The sequence below is a fragment of the Protomyctophum parallelum genome (genome assembly GCF_964188405.1).
Source record: "Protomyctophum parallelum genome assembly, chromosome: 8".
Lineage (NCBI taxonomy): Eukaryota > Metazoa > Chordata > Actinopteri > Myctophiformes > Myctophidae > Protomyctophum > Protomyctophum parallelum.
The window spans coordinates 36,059,592-36,074,591 of NC_139703.1; the positions used below are offsets into that span (position 1 = coordinate 36,059,592).

At 41.4% G+C, this 15,000-nt stretch overlaps 1 protein-coding gene across 2 annotated transcripts in view; it reads left to right on the forward strand.

The window, feature by feature from the left end:
- Positions 1–15,000, forward strand: part of pparg (peroxisome proliferator-activated receptor gamma) — a 50,243-nt gene that overhangs the window by 12,841 nt on the left and 22,402 nt on the right. For both annotated transcript variants that reach the window (XM_083772320.1, XM_083772321.1), the window contains exon 2: positions 13,047–13,424. In XM_083772320.1, coding sequence (XP_083628446.1) covers positions 13,049–13,424 — 376 coding nt within the window. In that variant the 5' untranslated portion in view covers positions 13,047–13,048. The remainder of the gene's footprint in view (positions 1–13,046; positions 13,425–15,000) is intronic.

Genomic DNA, 15,000 nt, shown 5'->3' on the forward strand with positions numbered 1-15,000 from the left:
AGTATGTAAAGCTGTGCTTGTATGGTTTGTGGTTGGTGGAATGGGAATAGCTATAATTCACAAGAATATCCTGGTAAATGCATTTGGTAAGTGTGTGGGGTTGCCGGTTAATCAAATGATACAGTTAATTTGAAAGTGCATGAACCTTCTTTCCTTTTTGTCGTTCTTCTTCCATTCCCCCAAGTGCTGTACATTCTTTGTAACTTGTTTTCTCCCACTCAACTTGACTTTGATTTGACTTTTCTGCAACGACGTGTTTGAGGGCAAAACAGTGTATTGGATCAGAAACCAGATACATGTAATGTGGTTGTAATTGTAACAACCAGACAGAGATTGTGGTGTCTGTACCCGCCCACTGTGCCGAGCTTTGAAGATTAGCAACCATCGTGTGTGTGTTGTGATGTATCTATTGGGCCATGATGAGTACATTCTCTACTAGTGGGTGCTTTTTTGTTTCTACTCATGGGGCAGTCCAGACCTCTGGCTGCACTCTCGTTGGCACAGTTTGGGTGGGCTTGGTTTGCTCCTGTTTGGAGGGTATTACAGTGCATACCGTAGTACTTTGTGAATACCGTAGATCAGGGGTGCCCAAAAGGTAGATTGTGATCTACCAGTAGATCACAAAGGCTGTGCAGGTATAGATCACAATAACATGATGGCCCTAAAACATATTTCATTTAAATAAAAAAATATATAAAACAAAGCGGAGATCCGGGCACACTTAAAGGTTAAAAAGGAGGAAAACTTTATTCAACCGACATGTTCCGACCTATACGGTCTTCATCAGGGCTAACAAAACACAGAGCGACAAACTCATTAAATAGGGCTAGAGACAGGTGGGGACTGGGGACCAGTCCAGCAATTACAATTAACCACTTAGAAGCAGATCACGTGGTTCAACTCATTACATTGTTGAAAATGAAAAAAAGTACACTTAAAGCTACAAATACATTGGAAAGGCTACAGCATTAAAAACAGATATAAATGCAAAATAATATATAGCATATAACATGTATAACGGAGGACACAGACAATAGTAATAGTAGCAAAGGTTAATATAGAAAAAAATATATAATTTGGCATCTGACACTTGAATTAAATGTGGAGCACAAACATCAGTAGCAATACAAAAACTATTTCCATTTCTTATTTCCCATTCCAAGTGTGTTTGTCATGTTATGTAATGCCAGAGCCACTATTCCAAAGCCCCCTCAGGTACATAAAATAAAAACTATTTTCAGTAATGACGTTTTTTTGGTGGGTCATTTCAAAAGTAGCTCTCTATTCAAGAACGTCTGGGCACCGACATGCCGGCCCTGCTGTAGATTATAGAATCACAGGGTTGGAGCTATCAGATGTATGATAGATCTCTTAACTCGGTCCCCAAATTGTGTATTTAGAAAGCTTGAATGGAAATGGAGCCCTATGTCTTCATAAAATGCTATCTAAGTTACTTAAGGTTAATTAGCCTTTGCACACGCCTGTAAGGTGTTTTTTGTGTACATGTTTTGATGCGTAAAGTAAAAACAAATAGGGATAATCATCATCATCATACTATAATTAACCGAATGTCTGTCCGTGTGTGTGTGTGTGTGTGTGTGTGTGTGTGTGTGTGTGCGTGTGTGTGTGTGTGTGTCTGTCAGTCAGAAACAGTGCCGTAACTCCTTACTGCCTGCACCAAACACTCCCACTTTTCACACAGGCATTGACCATATGCATATGGAGGGCCTTTTTTCGATTTGACACATTAATGATTATTAATTTATTTATTAGTCAATTACAAACGCACCCGGGCGCAGTACCCTTCACGGCAAATATCTCACAACGGGTAAGGACTAGTAATTGTAATTATTAGGGATTATTATAAATTGATTTTTGATAGACAAACAAACAAACATGCTTGCAGGTGTAAAACCTTCTTTCCGAAGTGATAGACTATAGGTTCCAGATCTTATGGGTAAGGTGATGTGAGGTTGTGATAGACTATAGGTTCCAGATCTTATGGGTAAGGTGATGTGAGGTTGTGATAGACTATAGGTTCCAGATCTTATGGGTAAGGTGATGTGAGGTTGTGATAGACTATAGGTTCCAGATCTTATGGGTAAGGTGATGTGAGGTTGCAGTGATAGACTATAGGTATCTTATGGGTAAGGTGATGTGAGGTTGCAGTGATAGACTATAGGTATCTTATGGGTAAGGTGATGTGAGGTTGTGATAGAGTGATAGACTATAGTATAGTCTATCACAACCTCACATCACGTCTCTCTCTCTCTCTGTCTCTCTATGTCTCTCTCTCTCTGTCTCTCTCTCTCTCTCTCTCTCTCTCTCTCTCTCTCTCTCTCTCTCTCTCTTTCTCGTTAGGTGATGCAAAGCATACAATCTAACAGTGTTTTAACAATTAAACAGACATTTCTCTTGTGAGGACCAAGACAATGGTCTTCACAATAGACCTTGAAGTAAACACACACACACACACACACACACACACACACACACACACACACACACACACACACACACACACACACACACACACACACACACACACACACACACACACCTGTGATATAATTTAACGAAATGGAGCACTGCACCGAAACCACTGCATCTTTTTTATATTTTGACAGGAAATACCCTGGCCTGCACATTACTGTATCACTTTTACCTTTCCTCTTGTTTTTAAGCACTGTCATCATGCAACAAACGATGTATACAAATGATGTATCATAGTGATAATAATTTTCCGAAGACATTTAGTAGAATCTGTTCTCAGGTCTAAATGGGTTAATATGTTGTAGGACTAATAGTTCATTTGTTAAAGGAGAATTCCATACTAAAAGGCTTTCTTACCTTTCTTTGTAGTTGTTACGTCCCCACCAAAGAGGTCCAGGTGTTATTTTGTGCAAAAGCTCCTTATTGGCTATTTCCCCTACCATAAGCCCTAAATGAATTGCATTGAATTGAATGGGAATTGAATGGGGCTATGGGATGTTGTGCTAATTCGCTTATTTCCATCGCTCAAAATTATAATTTCTTTGTATATATCCTCTCTTCATAATGTAAATAATATCCCAAGCGGCACACTTTACTACTTCTTTCGATGGAAATAAGCGAACTAGCATAACACCCCATAGCCCCATTCAATTCCCATTCAATGCAATGCAATTCATTGAGGCCAGGGCTTATGGTAGGGAAAATAGCCAATAAGGAGTTTTTGCACAAAAAAACACCTCAACCTCTTTGGTGGGGACGTAACAACTACAAAGAAAGGTAAGAAAGATAAGAAAGCATTCTAGCATGGAATTCTCCTTTAATACATTGCAGTACTGTGGTTAATATACGTGGCAGTACTGTTACAATGTGGTTAATATGGTATGTTGATTTGTTGCAGTATTGTATATTAGTATTGTAGTATATATAGTATTGCCCATTTGCAGACCGTGGCCATGTTTCCATCAGAGTTTGGAAGCACTCGTTTTCAGTAAAGCAATGTCCTGCTGCCTCTTGCATTATGTGCTAATTATAAACAGGTGGTATGCAGGGCAGTTGAGCGATATCTAACGAGCACTTCCAAACTCCAGCACTTGATGAATGGGCTGTCATTGGAAGTTGCACCTATGTAGCACCTTGCCATTAACTTATATGGTAAGATGGCCGCGGTCTGCATATGGAGAATAGCAGTGCACATTTTTCACCCTCAGAAAGGGAGCGTATACTTTTGAGTTAGAAAGATAAGAATGTTGATACATCATGAAATGCAGCTGGGCAGGTTTTCCCCATTGTCTCGCTGGTTGCTCCATGTGTGTCAGCTTACTAGGTGTCGTTAACTGGGCATGCCCAGGACTATATACAGCATGACCCTCTCCGATGACCACAATACCAGTGTTGTTTTTGGCAGCAAATTTCAATTTAACTTTTTTGTCATAGTCTCTTGAATAGCTTTCACGTAGCTTTTGTCACATTTTAGTCACCTGGAATGTGTCAGTGTTAGTTTAGTTTTTGTCGACTAAATGTCATGAGATTTTAGTCAACTAAATCTACAGGTGATTTAGTCGACTAAAATGTATTTTGGCGGGCCTTGCCTTGATGCCGTCTTTTTTATTTATTTGCTAAAAATAGCCGTTCTACAAGCTCGTAGATCTGCTATTTTCAAGCATGCAACCAATTGTAAAAATTACTTATACTGGATCTCTTGTCCACTTGTCCCTTCCTAACATTTTAGTCTAGTTTTTATTTGTTGATGAAATTGTCAATATATTTAGTCTTAGTTTTAGTCATAGCTTAGTTTTCATTTAGTTTCAGTTTAGTTTTCATCAGTGTAGGAAAAAGTACGTTTTACTTAAAAATAAGAAAATCTGTATTTCTCAAAAAATGTAATTACTTTTTTAAACAGCCAGCAATGGGTAAAACATAGTCTCTGTGACACATCTAGGGGCCGCAATCTGCATTCAAATATGTTGCATTCAGGTCGATTTGCCTGTCTACTTCCTGATTGGTTAGTAATTTCTGCATTTTTTTTTATTTTTTACCAATGAATCGCGAAAATGTGGCGCAAATCTTTGAATATATTCTTTCAGAGCGAACGTTTTTAACTGGAATATTTGCTCCTGGAACAACATATTTTCAGATGGGGGTCGGCGGCATATTACATATTATTTTTGGGGGTCCTTGACATGAAAATGTTTGAGAACCACTTAAATAGAAACATGGGGTTTTTCAGAAAACTGTCAGGATTTAGAAGACATTTTGTAGCATCGTCCTGAAGGTCTAAATGGGTTAATATGATATGACAAAATGCAATAGAATATTAATGTGGAATGGTCTAGAATAGAACAAGCATATGAGTAGTGTAATTTGACCCATGGGGTCTATTAATCAGTCACTGGACAGTGTTGTATCGTTGCTGTTGTGAGGAAATACAAATATCCAAACATTGCGTTCCTTTTCCAACCATGTCCCTGAAGACAGACATTTCAAACCTTTGCGTTTTCTCATGTTATTTCTCCACCTCCTCCTTTTAGGCAGGGGATCAGAACCACTCCCAAAAGTTACCCAGAGTAGACTTTTACTTTCACTGACGAAAACTAAATGGAAACTTAATAAAAACGAAGCTATGATGACTAAAACTAAGTCAACAAATAAAAACTAGACTAAAATGTCGAGGGACTAGTGGACAAGAGATCCAGTATAAGTTATTTTACACTTGGTTGCATGGTGAAAATAGCAGATCTACAAGCAAGTGTAAAATCAGCCATTATGACGGCATCAAGGCCCGCCAAAATACATTTTAGTCGACTAAATCAACTGTAGATTTAGTCGACTAAAATCGCACAACATTTTGTCGACTAAAACTAGACTAACACTAAGACATTCCAGGTGACTAAAATGTGACTAAAACTAAATGAAGTTTCATTCCTTAACTAAAATAGAAATTTGCTGCCAAAAACAACACTGTACCATAGACATTATTTTTTTCTCTCTTCCAGATTTGCACTTTTCATGTGGAGATAAAAAATCACTGATTCCAGACGTGTATTTCGGTTCAGTCAGTCTCGATTCATGGACTCCAGTAGCTTGCCAGACCTGCTTTATACTGCTTTGCATTTTTATTTTTTTTTGGGCTACAGTCACATTGTTTTTACATAACAACAAGCAAAGATAGAAACTACTCCTACATGTGGTACACTTTACTGCAGACAAGCACCAACATGCGGGGACAGAAATCTGAGCTGCAGTGGAAGAATGGATGCCAGCATAAATACAGTATGCACCCTGGTTTACTTAAGTAAAAGTACCAATACTGCAATTTAGAAGTACTCTGTTACAAGTAAAAGTACGGAATTGAAAATGTACTTGAGTAAATGTACAAAAGTATCGGCATCAAAATGTACTTAAAGTACCAAAAGTAAAAGTATTCATATTGCAGAATGCCCCTTTTCACAAGTTCAAAATGTGTACAAAGTCTATTGAAAATAGCATATCTACAAGCTCACAATGCGTCGCGTTGTGACGCATTGTGAGCTTGTAGATCGGCTATTTTCGAACGGCCAAAATGTATAGGGTTGAAGTGGTTAATGTATGTTTTCTACTAAGTAGTAAGTAACTAGTAACAAAAGTTTTCAAATAATTGTAGTGAAGTAAAAGTACAAGTACAAATTTTGGCTCTGAGATGTAGTGGAGTAGAAGTGAAAGTACTGGAAATTGGAAATACTCAAGTAAAGTACAAATACCTCAAAATTGTACAGTACCTACTAAGTAAAAGTACTTAGTTACTTTCCACCACTGCGTACTCCGCACATGCACAGTGCACTGCACTCACTGCACACACAAACACACTGACAAGGCGCTCTCCGAGCATGTCTTTTGTTCAGGCACACTGTGCATAAACATTACTAATCATCTGTCATCCTTTTGAAAAGTTTGACAGAGTAAACTATTATGTGCACACAATGATCAGGAACATACAGTCATACTCATCTCCTCCCTGTGCACCTTGTTGTCTGAGAGGTATGACGATGTTTAGCAAGATTCCAAATCGATTCATAATTTCCTTTTCTTTCTTTTTTTTACAGTTACAGTTACAGGAGTTTTCACTATGGTGTTTGTGATATGAAATGTAAGCTTACCCTAATCACAGTAAACATGTCTTCAGTCATTTTCAAGTTACTGCACTGTATAGTCACTTCAGTTCAAGACTGGAGTAGATTGTGATCGTTTTTGAATTGAGTGTAGCGTACATGTTTTTTGTATTGTTTCAAATTGGAGTGTGACAAGGTGCACTGGATTGAACGTCTACTTTGCTGGTGCGTGTTCACGTCTGGTGGTTTGATCTTGGTGGCGCGCATTGAAATATTTTCAACTCTGGGCTGTTTGGAAGCGTTTTCAGTAGAGCACCTTTTTATTATATCAAATCATCATTCATCAAATCAACATCAAATATCATTTCAGTAGAGCACCTTGCGTTTTTGGCTGGGATTAAAGTTCAAAATTCACGTTTTCTTTTTTAATGAGATATCTTTTTTGTATATACGTATCAAGTCAAGATGTGATTGTGAACCAAATCGTCAGCAACGTCCCTGCTCTCTCTCTCTCTCTCTCTGGACTCACCTCTCCCTTCTCGTCTTCAGAGCGGTGGTGGTTCTATTGAGTGCATTCCTGCCTCCCGAGTCATGCCAACTGGAGTAGAAGTCTAGCCACTGTCCTCCTATTACTGTAACTCACCATTGGGATTGGCCACAAATGGGAAAAAAAATAACTGCTTCTCTTGGACTATTATTAGAAAGCATTTGCCCTGCTTGGCCTGCAATAGCTTCCAAGGCAATTCCATATAGACCTGCTTGACTTTCACTCCCTCTCTCTCTCCCCCCCATCTCTCTCTCTCTCCCCCCATCTCTCTCCCTCTCTCTCTCTCTCTCCCTCTCCCTCTCCCTCTCCCTCTCCCTCTCCCTCTCCCTCTCCCTCTCCCTCTCCCACTCCCTCTCCCACTCCCTCTCTCTCTCTCTCTCTCTGTGGTGCCCACATTCCAGCGCAAAGGGAAACAATCACTAAATGTAAGCTTGGAGGATGTTTGTTTCATGGGGAAATTTTGCCAAGTCATTTATTGGAACCATTTAAATATACTTCCTCTTTATAGTGTTTTTTTCCTCCTATCGATAGCGATTCATCAGTGTCTTTTCTTCCCCTCTCACAGCTAGGATTGATTGGACGGACGGACGGAGGGTTATTTTCAGACCCGATTGCGGAGGTTCGCTCTCGCTCCCAGCCAAGACCAGGTGTTTGGGAACATCTGGTGATTGTTCAGGACTGTGCAGCAGGGTGCTCGCTGTGTCACCTCCTGTTCGCCCTCGCCTCTTGTCTCAGCCAGCCACCTTTAAATAGGACGTGCAAACCTGCATCGGGAGAAACATCACAATAGGCATTGTTTTTCTTTTTCTCTCGTGGAGACGGAGGTCTTTGCCATGCAGCGTGTCCTCAGAGTCCCCTAAACCGCTGTCTCAGGTTGTCCTCAGAGTCCCCTAAACCGCTGTCTCAGGTTGTCCTCAGAGTCCCCTAAACCGCTGTCTCAGGTTGTCCTCAGAGTCCCCTAAACCGCTGTCTCAGGTTGTCCTCAGAGTCCCCTAAACCGCTGTCTCAGGTTGTCTTCAGAGTCCCCTAAACCGCTGTCTCAGGTTGTCTTCAGAGTCCCCTAAACCGCTGTCTCAGGTTGTCCTCAGAGTCCCCTAAACCACTGTCTCAGGTTGTCTTCAGAGTCCCCTGTCTCAGGTTAACCTCAGAGTCCCTGAAACCTCAGGTTGCACGTTGTAAATATTCATTAAGCATAGCTTCCTGGTTTTATGCAGTGTTGTGAACATCTATACGCATTGACAAACAGGAAGCCTGATCGATGTGCCTCATCAATTTATCAGAACATTATTTTTTTTAGAACATAATCTAGAAACGGTAGTTTTCATATTATTCCAAATTTGCACCACATTTTCACGATTTAAAAAAAATAGCAGACCTACAAGCTCCTATAGCGTGGCACTCTTTGTTATTTCCTCCCCTTCTGCTTTCAGTTCGGTGGCCTCTTTTATTCTTGATGACTCTGCAAGTCTGCAGCTCCCTTGCAACGACATCAGTTTGTAAGAAAGGATGCTTTTGAAGCTGGTCTTCCTTGACACTGTGAAAATGCCCGATATATACTGTTGAATACAAAGAAGAAGAAGTTATCTAAAAAAGAAAAACAGGTGCTCTTAGGAGAGGGTATACGACCATAGATAAAAAAGGGAATCCAAGGCACTCTGTTTCCGAGAAGTTTAAAAAGCCTTTCTTTCAGGAAAAACCCAACCCTATAACGGCAATATTTGGAGTGGTAAAGCCGGAGGAGAGACGAGTTGTGCATCAAAAGAATGCTTTTGCCTTTGCCTCACTGTTGGCCCGTCGTCTCATATTGGTGAATTGGAGAGCAATACACCCACCGTCATTCAAACAATGGATCAATGAAGTGGTCTCACCACTTCATTACAGTTAGAAAAGATTAGAAACTCTGTAACCGGAGCAAGAGAGAAGTTCGACACAACATGGGCTCCATTCATAAGATATGTAGAGAACAACATAAACCAAGCTGCCATCATGCTGATTCTCTTCTCTCTCTCTCCTTCCCCCTTCCGATACACTGTGCAGACTACATCCCTGTGCATTTTTTATTTATTTTCTTAATTTTATTTATACTATGTCGTCATTAATATCCATGGAACTGGTATAATCAGGGACCTCTTATGCATACTAAAGTGATTAACACTATTACAGTATTGTTACCATCATCACTATGTCTCGTGTTTATATCAACAGGTTCTATTTTTTGTCTTTTTATTTATACTCTCATACAATTGTCATCACACAGACAATCACTGTACGCAAATGGAACAGACTTTACGAACACTCGGACACTGACCCTGGTGCGGGAGGGGGTTACATATGTATGTATATACAGGCATATAGAAAAATGGGGGGGAATGGCACATGATTTACAGTATTGTGAAAATAAATTGAAATGGAACACTGAGAGGGGAGAGTTAAAGTATGGAGAAAAACAAACAAACATAAGTACAATAATGCTGTAAATGTTTATGTTGATCACTCTCCTCCCAGTTCTGTACAAATTATTCTGAATGAGTGTGCTTATCAATGAACAGAAAAGAAAAAGCCTTTCTTGTAATGGCATCAGCTATAGGCATGTTAAAGAACGACCAACACGTTCCGGCTGTCCATTTCAGAGGGGATCGTCCGTTTCAGAGGGGATCGTCCGTTTCCATATTTTTCAATATTTGTATTTTTACTGCTTCCAATTCGATTATTCTATATTGTCTTGAATTGATAGTAGTGTGGACATAATGCTAGGCGTGTTAATGTTTTAACACGCCTAGCTGATGCCATTACAATAAAGACTTTTTAAACTTCACGGGAACCTTGGATTTTCTTTTCTTTTTTATCCACCTGCAAATGCAGCCGACTGATTATTATCGTCGCTGTTGGAAACCTTGTATGACAAAAAAACGTAACTTTTTTAGGAAATGGAATACAAACATCCTGGAACCGATGTAGTTACCGTATCATTGTCTCCTTGAAACACCTCGGGCCCCCTGTAGCAGTGTTGTTTTTGGCAGCAAAATTTGAATTTAGTTTTAGTCATAGTCTCTTCTAGTCTAGGACCTGACTAAGATATGTATGCACTTCATTTAGGAGAGAATATCGCAACTGTTCTTGACTAATATGACCCCCGCGAACAACTTGGGAACTGTGAACAATTCTCTATCCGGGGCGAAATACCCGAAAATGACCACGCCCTTTTAAAAATGACCGCTACTTCAAACATGGCTCTATCTTCTAAACCGTTGGAGCTACAGATTTTCTGAGGTGCTCAAAATGTTCAGAATGCTCATGTTTGTTGAATCCGTGCCTGAGCCAGCAACCCTCCGGGTTATCATAGTGGCTAAATCCACGCCAGTCCGCCACCTGAAAAAGGTTTTGTCCAGAACTTTTGAACCAGATCAGCTATGAATGCAAACTTGGTGTCTAAATCATGTTTTTTGACAATTAGAAACATTTTGGAATGCTTATCTGTATGACTGGGTGTGGCTGAACCTCTATTTTGCATATTTCAAAGATGGCGACTATCTGACAATTTGTAAACTTGGTGTCTATTTTGTGCTTTCGGAGCATTAGAAACTCATTGGAATGCTTATATTCATGATTAAATCCATCTAGAGCACTCTGATTTGCTTATTACAAATACTATATGGCCTATATAAAAAATGTTATGTAACACGAAGTTTCATCCGGATTTGAGTGTAGAGTTGTAGGATTAGGTTAAGATCAAACTGGAGAAAATAAGAAACCTGTGTCTTCTTTTCCTTTGGGCTTTTCCCTTCAGGGGTCGCCACAGCAAATAATCTGCCTCCATCTCACGCTGTCCCCTGCCTCCTCTTCTCTCACACCAACTAACTTCATGTCCTCTTTCACTACATCCATAAATCTTCTCTTTGCTCTTCCTCTAGGCCTCCTGCCTGGCAGTTCTAACCTCAGCATCCCTCTACCAATAACACTACCCTCCTCTTTATGTGTCCAAACCATCTCAGTCTGCCCTCTCTGGCTTTATCTCCAAAACATCTGACTTGTGCTGTCCCTCTGATGTACTCGTTCCTGATCCGATCCATCCTTGTTACTCCCAGAGAGAACCTCAACATTTTAGTCTCTGCTACCTCCAGCTCTGCTTCCTGTCTTTTCCTCAGTGCGACTGTCTCTAAAACATACATGTGTACAGATGTACTTTTATTGACACAATAGAATAATAGCATAAGAGCATAATAATAATAGCTTAATAATTTATGCTGAGCATTTGTCAAAGGTATCACATTTTAACAGTGTTTAAATTGGAAATGCGAGTGCACACACACACACACACACACACACACACACACACACGTGTACACACACACCATGCGCTCCGTCACACCATGCGCTCCGCCCTTTACGCCAGGGCTCCACTGGGCGCGTCTGCGTCGCGTCTGCGTCGCGTCTCCGTCAACGTCGGGAATGTTCCCTTTTAATCAATGGAGGGTGGCTCCACTGCCCGCGTTGCGTTGCGTTGTGCTGCGTTCGGTGACTAAAAAATTGACCCGGTTAGTTTTTTGACGCACGCACGCGTCCAGTCATGTACAATTTTTTTTTGCTGACGCGCAGTTTTCAAAGGCCCGCGGTGGAGCACCTCTAGCGTGACGTTGACGTTGTCATGACACAAGCAGGACGCGACGGAGACGCGACGCGCCCAGTGGAGCCCTGGCGTTAGAGTCCTCACGGAGAATACTTTTTTTTGGTCCTGATCATACAACTTCTATATATCGAGAGGTGCAAAGGATTCCAGCTTTGCATAATTTTCTGTGTCCAATAGGCCTACATGACTGTTGCAGCCTAAGTGGAGGAGCTTTTACTGGCTGGCATCTACAAGATGGGTCCAGTAATGTTCCCAAGTCTTAGTCATGGAGTCAGTGACCAGCCCAATGTACTGAAATTTGGAATGTAGTGGCCTTTTGACAAGCTGGATCAATGTAGCTTGGGTAGGAGGAAGGTTCTCAAGGGACTTCCCACATTCACACACCGGCGGTGGCGAGCTCACACCGACCGACTCATTGGAGGCAATGTAGGGTTCAGTCAGTGTCTTGCCCAAGGACACTTTGACATGTGGACAGGAGGAGGAGACAGGATTCAAACCGCCGACCCAGGGATCATTGGACGACCTGCTCTACCTCCTGAGCCACAGCCGCCCAACTAAAGCACTGAATGACCCGTTCCGAACTTGGCCTCAAACTCTTGTTGTCTCTCTGTGTGTGCTTGGGGTTGGGCAATTTGCGAGCCACCCAAACATGAGGGGAAGAGAAGAGGGTGTTTTGAGCAGAGCAGACGGGGCGTCAGGGCCAGAGTTCAGCGTGTACTCCTCGTGACAGTCTGTCTTTTCTTCTTGTTTACTAGATAACGGACAGACTGCTAAAAGGAACATGCAGCGATGGCGTGTGTGTGTGTGTGTGTGTGTGTGTGTGTGTGTGTGTGTGTGTGTGTGTGTGTCTGTTTGATTGTGTGTGCATACTGTATATGTGTGCATTGGCGCGCATTTGTGTGCGTGTGTGTGTGGCGCATCAACTGCACATGTGTGCAGCATTCTTTTTTTTTCACATTTTGTGTTATCACCACATGGCCATGGACAAGTAAACCTCTGTCTGTCTGTCTGTCTGTCTGTCTGTCTGTCTGTCTGTCTGTCTGTCTGTCTGTCTCTCTGTCTCTCTCTCTCTCTCTCTCTCTCTCTCTCTCTAGATCCGGGAGGGTTGCGTGCATGTTGTGTTTTTCCTAGAAGGTCACGTCCCAATCTTTTGCGGTCGGATATTGCATCAGCTGTCTAGTAAAACGGGTGCATCCCTCCTCCTCCCTCTTGTCTCCCCTCCTGTGTGCGTGCGTGCGTGCGTGCGTGCGTGCATGCGTGTGTGTGGTGTGTGCGTGTGTGTCTGTGGTATCAGACATGGTGGACACCCAGCAGCTCCTCAGCGCCTGGCCCGTGGGCTTCAGTCTGAGCGCGGTGGACCTGTCGGAGCTGCAGCAGCAGCAGGAGGACGACGAGGACGACATCGACATGAAGCCCAACGGTAACTGCTGTTACTCCACCCTGGACTACGCCGTCCTCTCCTCCTCCTCCTCCTCCTCCTTCCACTCCTCCTCGCCCTCCGCCATGCTCTCGTCGTCCATGTCGGGCGGCGGAGGAGGCTGCTGCGGCGGCGCGGCCTACGATCTGAGCCCCCCGCTGAGCCAAGACCACCTGACCAACATGGACTACGGCAGCGTGCCTCCCAGTCATACACAACAACACCACAGCTACAGGATGCCCACGGAGAGTCACAGTGAGTTCTGGGAGCATTATGTTCTGCTTTTTGTGTGTGTGTGTCTTTTTTTGCAGTGGTGGAAAGTAACTATGTACTATGTACAACACCATTTTAGGGTGTTTGTGCTTTACTTGAGTATTTCCAATTTCCAGTACTTTTACTTCTACTCCACTACATATCAGAGGCAATTCAATATTGTACTTTTACACGCCACTACATTTATTTGGAAAATGTAGTTACCGGTTACTCTGTAGATTTTGATTGTTATTACAAAACATGCAGTAAAACCACATCAGTGCTACATTTCAGCCATTTGAAAATAGCCGAGCTCACAATGCGTCGCATCGCAACTCATTGTGAGCTTGTAGATCTGCTATTCTTTTAGTACTTTTACTTTTGGTACTTTTAAGTACATTTTTGATCCCAATACTGTTGAGCTTTTTAATGAGTAGACCCAATAAACTAAAATACAGTACATATTTGTAACAAATGCCTCCAACGGGCGCTATCAGATGAGCATATATATTTAGTCTTAGCTTGAAAAGAATCTGATTGAAACCCGACACAGCAGAGGGAGTATAAAAGTGGAAGTGAGAAGGTTCAGGGATTTGGAATGTTGATCTGTCATCTCCTATCTCGATGTCTATTTACGGCTTTGGCCGTATCCTACATAGCCTAAACATCTTTATTATTTATTTTTCGGTCAAGGACATTTTTTTTACTTCTGTCTGCTTTGTTTGTATTCTTTCTAGTTGTTATACTTGCATGAATAATGAAGTCTTTGTTGACTATACATTATTTCATATAGGAAAACATCGCTTCGGCTTCGTGCTTATTTAGAACTGAGGCCCATTCTAGAAACGCCTTCTAAATCCTGACCTAAGTTTTCTTTAAAAATAATTACAAAAATATATCTTTTTATATCTGTATAGAAACAACAACTCACAAAATGTGGTTTCTGTCTTGGAAGGTAAAAACTAAAAAATTTGTTTCTGTCTTGGAAGGTAAAAACATGGGGCTTGGCAACCCCTTTTGTGTTTTAAGCATTATGTTACACTTTAGCTATTGAAAAATAGCAGATCTACAAGATCATTGGTGCCGCAGCACGTGAAAATGTGGCGCAAATCTTTTAATATATTCTTTCAGAGTCAACGTTTTTAACGAATTTTTTTGCTTCTGAGGTGTCCCTGGAGCAACATATTTTCAAATGGGGGTCGGCGGCCAATTACATAATTTTGTGGGGGTCCTTGACATGAAAATGACTGACATAGAAACATGGATTTTTCAAGAAAACTGTCAGGATTTAGAATACATACATAATAGGATGTAGAAGATGTGCATGTCTTCCTCCTTTGCCACTTTCTTTTTAGGGCATGGTTGTCTTTGTGTTCCAGTAGGTTGTATCAGAATGTCTTTGTGTTCCAGTAGGTTGTATCAGAATGTGTTCCAGTAGGTTGTATCAGAATGTGTTCCAGTAGGTTGTATCAGAATGTGTTCCAGTAGGTTGTATCATAATGTGTTTCAGTAGGTTGTATCAGAATGTCTTCAGTATGTTGTATTAGAATGTGTTCCAGTAGGTTGTATCAGAATGTGT